Source organism: Typha angustifolia, chromosome 13 (genome assembly GCF_048772165.1).
Source record: "Typha angustifolia cultivar Huaian chromosome 13, ASM4877216v1, whole genome shotgun sequence".
Taxonomy (NCBI): Eukaryota; Viridiplantae; Streptophyta; class Magnoliopsida; order Poales; family Typhaceae; genus Typha; species Typha angustifolia.
Genome location: NC_133251.1, coordinates 13,750,139 through 13,759,525, shown reverse-complemented (window position 1 = coordinate 13,759,525; position 9,387 = coordinate 13,750,139). Strand labels below are relative to the sequence as shown.

Here is a 9,387-nt window from a genome sequence, read left to right as displayed (position 1 = left end):
TTTTTAAGTGCTATTCGCAACTTCTTCTTTACGACTTACGAGTCTCCTTAGTACTTTAAATAGTAGTGTTTGGATAGATACACTGCAAGAGTGCTACGTTTGGAAAGCGAAACAAAAGTCTACAGGGATTAATTCTAGGTCAATGCATCAAGGTTTCTTATCCTACTTGCCTACTCTGCTTTCCTCTTATAAACTTTTTATATAACAATTAACTTAAAATCTCATTTCTGGATTCGAATCTTAGCGGCATCGATCGATTGATTTATCCCTCGAACTCTTATAAAATGAATAATATCAATAGAGAAGATATTGGCCGTTGAAACAATAATTTGCACTATATATTTTACAAAGTATTAGCGGTGACTTCAATATGGAGAAATATGTGGCCTGAATGTTTCAATTTGGGCATTCATGGTTTGATCTCTTTTTATCATTGAGGGAGGGGGGGAAAAGGGCTTGGGAAAGGAATGGTGTAGAATATTACGTCTATAAACAACAAACAACTTCCTCTCTCATGTCAGTATCTAATAAGGATAGCCTAACACATTGTTAATGGCAAAAATATAGGCAATAGCTAGTCTAGTGGATGGCAAAGATATCTCATACTTTTTCCTTTTTCTTTTTCTTGCTAATCTTATGCAAATTTTGATCTACGATTTTGTTTTGTAATCATTAGATTAATCCATAAAATTTTCTCTAACTTAAAAGAAAAATTATTGTCGGTCGTTAAAAAGAGTTAGTTGTTAGTATTAGTAGCTTAGCTAGATATATTTTCACATATTTGTAAATCAACTCCTTAATTCTCGGATATATTTTAAAACAATATCTTTCTTGATTACTATAGTTTATAGATTTTGAAAAATTAAATTTATGTGAATACTTAAATATACTATAATACCTATTGAAAAACGTAAAAACATCATGGGAGATAGTGATAGAGATAATAATATGTGGAAAATAAAGTGTGAAAAAGACAATCACAATCACAAACATAAAGGTTTTTACATGAGAAAACTCTAAATCATGTGAAAATGTATGAATAGAAACTAACCACTAAAATTTGTTTACACGATTTTCACGACTTAATCTGCACCAATCTTGCTCACTAGCCCTGCAACACATTACTTTCTGTGAATTGATCTCCAATAGCCTCCAAAAAATAAATGATGTCAATATTAAAATATGATCTCTAATTTTTTCCTTGACGACCCTCACTACTAGGTTAGATTAAAACCATTTATAGTCTTAGAAATAAGATAAATATCTCTTAAAAGATTCTTTACAGATTCTCTAAAGATAGATCCAATTCTAAATCAAATCAACCAAAGCCGTCTGAATGCTCGCAGGGCCCATTTGAACACTTATTAATTTTTTTTTTGTCTTGGGAAAATATGTTCGAACGCCCGATGGTCTATTCAAACAATTGGGTAGACTGTTGAATGCAAAGTTGTTGTTCTTGTGCTTTTGAATATTTTTTATACTATTTTGACTATCGTTTGAGTATTTTGAATACTTTGACTATAAAATTAATCTTTCTCTTCAAATATCTCATAACTTGTTATAACTTATGCATATGTTTATACATAAAATCTAGACACATTACATAAATAAAAATTATATTTTAAAATATAATTTATCGATTACATTAGTACAAATAAAACTTAATATATTTAAATTTTGGTAATTTTTTAACCAAAATGCTATATTTTTATACATAAAGTCGGATATCTAACTTATATATATTAGAAAAAATTAACCCTCTTATCTCACGTGTATGATTAGACTACGTACTCATAATCTATTATATATATATATATATATATTGTTGCCTAGTTTGAGAATACTTCAAAAACACTCTTCCCATCTTTGAGAAAGAAATCGTAATCTCTTTAATCATATCCAAAATCACATCACATAGATTTAGGTGACGGAATGCTTTCATATGATTAATATGACTTCAAGAAGGCATGCGCCAAATTATTTGAATAGAATAAAAAATATATTATTTGAATGGAATTTAATATATAGTGGTAGGTGCAAGTTGATGAGCGCCGGAAAAGGATGTCTTGGAAGGGCCATGTATAGATAGATATAACGAGTCAGGAGTCCGAGTCAGAGAGATAACACCAAGATTAGGCTTTGCAAGAGCCTTGGAGGATAAAGTAGCCCCCATTTTGACACCTTTTAAACATAATTTTTCACAGGGATAACTAAATTGATGTTAAACTCTTGAAAAAGAATGAACGGACTATTTACCTGTTCATTGATTAGCTAGGGTGTAAACGAATCGAACTTGATCAGAATCGGTTCGTTTGAACTTGGGCTTTAAATAAGCTTAATTTAAACTTAATTCAAGTTTTAATCATGTTAGTCAGCTCAAGCTTTAAGATTCAATTGAATGACTTGATTTGGATTGAAAGAACATATTAAGATCAATCCTCATAGGATGAGAGATGATATGAACCATTAGGTACTAAACTATACCTAGTATTTATATATTAGTAAATCAGCTGGAGCTTAAGTGAATTCATATCAAAATTAATTTCAAGTCCATTGTATTTTTTAGACTCGGTTCACTGAGCTTAAATTGAACCTTAGCCGAGCCTAACTCGAGTTAGCCCAGATTGACATAAAATTTTGGGCTTAAAATAGCCCAAGATTCACAATTCGACCGTGAACTAGGGCTTGTTTCAAGCCTTGCTAAGACTAATTGGCCTATTTGGCCCAATTAACCTGACCCACTTATCACGTTGCACACTTATATAAGTACTTATGAATCAGATTAATTACACCTAAATCCTTGAGATATAACCCATTTTCATATAATACCTTTTATTTTAACCGTGTTAACGCAAAATACTAAATGATCATTTTATCCTCAAATTTTCTCTCTTTCTTCTAAAACAAGGATAAAATAATTCCTATATGACCTAAAATTTGTCACGAAATATTTTTCGAGGAATAACTAATGGAGGAGGTATTTTAGAGATTCTACAGAGACGAGGAATTCAAAGTGGAACCAAAAATAAATAGTTCATAAGGGTAATTATCCCTTATAATTAATATATAACTCATTGAGTCCTAATTCATAATTGAAAATTTCCGATAGATTTGAGAATTAAATGCGAATTAAATGTGTTATTAGGTAACCCAATCAAGTCATCAACCAAATGTCAATGATTTAAAAGGACCCATGTCCCAGTCATTTGGAAGTCGGCATTTTGAATTATATCCATTCATTTAGTTTAATTGAATCATCAACAACAACAAAGCTAGAGTACATATTATAATGAGAGCTAATCTATGAGCAAACCTTATCCCAATCATCAGAAGTCGGCATTTTTCTAATCATTCTTTCCGTTATCTCCTTTAAAAAATTTGTCTATCAGTTAGCACAAATTTTTTTCTAGTGACTATAATGGGATTGTGGTCCTTTGAGAGAATAAACAATTCTTAATCCTTATCTACCAGGGATTGGAGGCTTTATCTTCCGCATTAGTTTAATTACTCTTCTAGTGGAAGCTCTTAGGTTAATAATCTTTAATCTATGTAAAACCTTGTTCTATATTTATGTCACTAAGGAAGTAAGGATTAAGCTCTTTGCGTCATGCTATTTGTAAGCTATATCTATCAGACATCAGAGATGGCTTTGCATGGTATAAGGAGTGGCAAATTCAATATAAGAAAGCTTTCTCCCATGAATTCCACATATAAATATGTACTCTCATCAACCAAATGAGCAATTAAAGACGTAAGCATCCGCATTTGATCACAATTAATGGCAAGAATTAATGGCTTCTTGTGGAATGGTCATGCCAAAAGAAGTCTAATTTATTGCTATATCTAAGAGCTAATGACACCTCTAATAATATGGGGTGATGGATTCGAACAAATAAACTAACATAAAGAAGTTATTATAGAGATGAGACGAACTAAAGACATTAATTCTGATAGCTGCATCATGTTGTCCATGAGTTATTAAATCTCATTCAATATAATATTTAGAAAAGCTCGCTCTAATACCATATCATGTTGAGAAACTAGTGCGGCGTAGAAGAGAATTATATTCTTGAATGAACGAGCTGGGGTTCTTACTAACTTGCAATTGGTTGTGGTCCAGGGATGATAGATCTGAGGTGATGTAATTAATTAGGACATCCAAATGGATGGTATAGTATCTTCCAAATGATCCAACTTGGTTGGTAGTGTAGTTCTTCCAACCTAGCAGACTATGTCTCTTTCCTCTCTCTCTCTCTCTCTCTCTCTCTCACACACACACACACACACGCCCCTATTCATGGATCCCCAAATGGGCATTTAATATAAGCGACTGCCCATCCATCTCTCCTGCTAATTGGCAATAGGGTGCCCAATAGCTAGCTAAAATGGAATTTAACAAAAAATTGATAGATCGAAACTTAATTAGTTGATTGCATTTTGATTATCTTGGAGTGAAGTATATAACTAAGTGTCATAATCATTTGTGAATTGTGATGCATTCCAAGAAGTAGGGACCCCACCAATCTCCTACTGGGGAGAATAATGGATGAAGAATAGTTGGTTCCTTGAATAGGAAGGGTTGCATCATAATAACTACGTTGATTGCAATAGGAAGAGGCTTAGGGTGGTGGACGGCAAAGGAGCAAAAGGTACGTCCAGTGTTGGGTTGCTAAAGAGGATACTATGTAGACATAAACACACTAATGGGTCCACCAAAGATATATGGGGATTTGCTGATAGCTGATGGCAAATGATTCGGATCCTTATCTCTCATTCACACTTCACACTTTACCTGTTTTGTTGTGCATAATCTAACACCCCCTCACTCACTCCCCTCCTACTCCCCCCCTCCCCCAAACTACAAATAAACAAAGTAGAATAATCATAACAAAATTAAAAATAAAAAATTCTAATACAAATATTTATGTGAAAAATCACTATATAAAATACATAATGCATCGAGTCTCCTATATATGTGTTTTCTTTGTGTGGAAAAGAAGAAGAAGAAATAAATTAGCCAAATGGAAGAGCTAGGGGTATATATTCTTGATAAATATTAGGTACTAAACAAGGCAGCCATGATTGGATATTGACCACTAGAAACTAAGAGGGTATAAATGTGGAGATGATGTGTAACATTATGGGTTTTGGAACCACTTTCTTTCTTGTTGGTCCTCATATATATTGCACGTCGCTATTGGCTTTGCATCTTTTGACGCTCGGTAATTATTAGCAGTTATTATGCGTGCCAAGGAAAAAAAAAACAATAATAATAATAATAATAATAATAATAAAATAAATAAAGGTGCTACTAATGTTTAGCTTATAGTAATAATAACTTTATTTAAACTAGAGTTAACCTCCTACATATGTAGAGAAAAGGGTAGGAGGCCGGGTTAAATACAAAGTTATCTATCTGAGTTAATTTATCTTCTTATATCAATCTATATTCACTCAAAGTTGCAGATGATCGAGTGGCATGGCATGCATGATCATGCAACACAATCTACTCCCATGATATGTTCTGGTCCCCATCAAGATTAGTGGGACCTTCTTGCAACCTCCCTCCCCCTTCCTTACTTTAATAGTCGGTGCCGTAATGATGCAACCAAAGCATATCCAACCTACTAAACCCCCCCCCCCCCCCCCCTTTCCTAAATGCATTCCATGTCTCCTCCCTTACTTCCTAAAGCTTATCTATAGTTAATTAATACTTTGAAATTTTGTATTTCGGACCCTCCTTTTCTGTGTGTTTATTTATCATTTATATCTTATTCTCTAAGCATTTGACCCGGCATTTTTTTTTGTCTTTTTTAGAAGAGTGGGCTTAGTCGAGTTATATTTTTATTTTAAAAAAAATAAATAGTAGAATACAAGAATAGAAAAAGATGAGGAAGGAAAAGTCGTTAAGGCTTTATAGGGGCGGTCAGGATAGAGGACTTATCAAAGCTTATCGTAGAACAATGCGAGAATAAGAGATTTAATGGTCAGAATTAGTCAAGGCTTCACTTGTAAAGATTTATGTTATTATGTTCTTAACTTTCCAAGATCCCTAACAGCGAGAGGTGAACACCGCGACAAAGACCAAATAGTCCTTGATTGACCCTAGCATTTTCTTCCTATTTTAGACGTTAACCATAGACATCAAATGATAGAAATGCCCATATATTAGTTAGTGGTATATACATACATATATATATTATTGGTATTTAATTTTTTCTTCTTCTTTTTAAGATGTATAAATATAAATATATTTTAATACTCTAGATGATCTCCATACGTGCAGTTGGTAGTATAAAGACAAGAGCTCAACATGGTCGGCTAAGGTTGGAGAAAAAAGAAAAGAAAAAAGGAGTGGTTAAAAGGACAGATGCACACACAAAACCTTATCTTGTAATCTTGTAGTACTAGCAGTGCCACTTCCTTATCTTTTACATGCTCACAAAAAGAGAGATGATATATCCATGCATGATTGCCAATTTGCCATTCACCGGCCTACTCCTCCTCCTCCTCCTCCTCCTGGATCCCTAAAGGAATCAAGTGTTCCATCCCATGATAGCAAATCATTGGTGGACCCGCCGCCCCTCTGGCGTCACAGTTGCTGACGTGCCGTGGCCTCCTCGCGACACGTCAGCTGTCGGCATGCTTAGTTGTTAAGTGTCGTATTATATTATATGTGCAATTTTTCGATTAGGTATTTGGGGGGAGGGGGGAGGGGGGAGAGGGGAGTTACCTTTTGCGTTACGTGTGGTTAATGATGGAGTTATTCGGTAGTCATGTCATTAGATATTGGTTTAGGATCAAAGTCAATGCGTATCTGAGCTGACACTTTAATAAAGTAATTAAGATAATTCGTGCGTGCAAAGCATAACTAGTTCAGCTAATCGTGACATGTGAGGGCCATTTAGAGCCTTAAATGTGCCACGTCGGCTCCCTATATATATATATATATATACACATATATGTCCATGATTATGACTACGGCCGGTAAAACAAATAATAAAGTAAAGTAATTGAGAATAGAGGATCCTATAGAATAGTCTGGATGTAGGGAGCTAGGTGCATAATTTGATTTTGCCCTTAATTAATTTGTAAACGAGAGAGACACGGAGGGCATGAAGCTTTGGCATTAGTTCACCAGTCCTTCTCACTGCCACAGCCAACCAGGAAAGGAAAAGCCAGAGCAAGGATGAGCCCCACATGTAAACAAGGGTTTCAAGATGGCAACCATCCCATGCAAACAACCCAACACCTCATGTGTGTGGCCTTCAAGGGGGACCCTGGACCACCATCTACATAGTACTCCAATCATTCATGCATGCCATCCAATATCCGAGCGACTCTTCTAATTATCGTATCCAGTCGTGCTGGCCGTATATATATATATATATGGATTATCTATTTATCAAAGAAAATGATCCGAGTACTGTACCACTCCAAAAGGGCAGTTGGGTTAGGAATTAGACCATCCGGATCCGGCCCCATATGATCGAATCCACGTAGTCATCTCATATTTCGATCACTATACCCATGCTGCCTAAAGAAAGAAGAAATCTTTTGGGCATAAGCTCTCCGTAAACTACTAGCTGTAGGTCCAAATATATGCGGACACATATATATACTTGTATCCCTTATACTCTTTTTATAATTCCATCCATCAAAACCTACTCATTTTCCCCCACTCATTCCTTCCTTCTCTTTAGTTACAATCATAAGCTACCTAGCATCCCCTCACTTTTCTCTCTCTCTCTCTCTCTCTCTCTCTCTCTCTCTCTTCACCTGCAAGCAATATATAGAAGAAATTAAGTGTGTGGAAATTAAGGTAGCGAGGCAAGCATGGACATGGGTCAAGATGATGTGTGTGACACTGGCCTTGCTCTCTGCTTGGCCATCGGCGGAAAGAGGAGCAGGTCGACCGACGGCAATCAGCGGCTAAAGCCATGCTCTTCGATGCGCGACAATCCATCTCTCAGCCTAAGCCTCCGTGCAGACGATAGCAACGTCGACGCAGGGCGGACGGTACCCAAGACCGAAGCAACTAACAAGGTGAGGGAGGAGGTGAGGGCGGCGCAGGTATCAATATCATCTTCTCGTAGCGCCGTTTCCTCCTTCTGCGCTTACCCGACGAACGTCAAAAGGGAGAAAGACATGGGCGGTGAGGATACGGAGGTCGAGAAAGGCTCGTCGCGAGCTAGCGACGAGGAAGAGGATGGTAGTGCGAGAAAGAAACTCAGGCTTACGAAGGAGCAGTCTGCTCTTCTGGAGGAAAGGTTCAAGGAGCATAGTACTCTTAATCCGGTGAGTTTAATTAATTACCACACATACATATATATATATACTCTACATATATTATTCTTCAAAGTTTTTGAAATTTTGATAGGTTATAATTCCAATTCTTATGTTGTTGATCGATGAGCAGAAGCAAAAGCAAGCCTTAGCCAAGCAATTGAACCTCCGGCCGCGACAAGTGGAAGTGTGGTTCCAGAACAGGAGAGCAAGGTTTGTCGTCAATACATCAAACAAACTCCCTTGCATAAGTTCTTCAGTAAGCATATAATTTAATGAATCTGTTGTTGATGTACTGTACATGATTAATTTTTGTCAGGACTAAGCTCAAACAAACCGAAGTAGACTGCGAGTTCTTGAAGCGATGCTGCGAGACGCTCACCGACGAGAACCAGAGGCTGCATAAGGAGCTGCAGGAGCTCAAAGCCATCAAATTCGACCAGCCGCCGCCTCCTCCGCCGTGCTACATGCACTTCTCCCCCGTCGCCGCCGTCACGATGTGTCCTTCCTGCGAGAAGATCTCCGGCGAGGCAGACGGATCCAAAGGCCGCCCCGGGCCCTTCGTGGTGGCGCCCCCGTCCAAGCCTTATCTCTTCAACCCCTTCACTCGTTCAGCCGCGTGCTAGCTGCTATAAGCATTTTGTCACTAATTAATTTGAGTTCTTGATGCCCAAATTTATAGTAGCTAGCTACTCTTCTTGACACATATCCTGCTTGTGATATATATCTGTATTTCCTTCTTCTTTTTAGGTGATAAAAATCATTGTACAGATCTAGATTACAAGTGTTCAATCACCCTTATGGATCGATTTTTTTTTATCGTACCCATGAAATACTTGAAATTAATCTACTTATTATTATTATTATTATTATTATTATTCAACATATATATATATATATTAATGATCAGTTGCAATTAATGCTAATAATTAAAATTAGCATCATTTGGGGAGAAAGTTCTAGAGGAAAATTAAAGGGAAAAGATTGGAAAGCGTGTGGGGCAAGCAAGGAATGAATGGTATTAGGAGACAATATATGTATATAAGTGGGTCATGGGCACATGATGTTCTTCCACCTCCATTTGCAATTGCCTTTCCAAAA

General features: G+C 36.4%; 1 protein-coding gene across 2 annotated transcripts; it reads left to right on the top strand.

The window, feature by feature from the left end:
* Nucleotides 1-7,638: 7,638 nt before the first annotated feature.
* Nucleotides 7,639-9,078, top strand: LOC140773826 (homeobox-leucine zipper protein HAT9-like). Of its 2 annotated transcripts, none has more exons than XM_073116585.1 (3): nucleotides 7,639-8,298; nucleotides 8,381-8,499; nucleotides 8,606-9,078. In XM_073116585.1, exons 1-3 carry the CDS (start codon nucleotides 7,837-7,839, stop codon nucleotides 8,910-8,912), a joined length of 888 nt encoding a protein of 295 aa, XP_072972686.1. In that variant the 5' UTR covers nucleotides 7,639-7,836; the 3' UTR covers nucleotides 8,913-9,078. The 2 variants fall into 2 exon arrangements, with proteins under 2 accessions (XP_072972686.1, XP_072972688.1); XM_073116587.1 differs by having other exon boundaries at nucleotides 7,650-8,298; nucleotides 8,420-8,499.
* Nucleotides 9,079-9,387: the final 309 nt, after the last annotated feature.

Bases quoted from the DNA above. Each gene is read 5' to 3' on its own strand.
- LOC140773826 (XM_073116585.1), top strand. From the start codon at position 7,837: ATGGACATGGGTCAAGATGATGTGTGTGACACTGGCCTTGCTCTCTGC. The intron at 8,299-8,380 runs GTGAGTTTAATT...AAATTTTGATAG, and splicing joins AGCATAGTACTCTTAATCCG to GTTATAATTCCAATTCTTAT. The intron at 8,500-8,605 runs GTTTGTCGTCAA...AATTTTTGTCAG, and splicing joins TTCCAGAACAGGAGAGCAAG to GACTAAGCTCAAACAAACCG.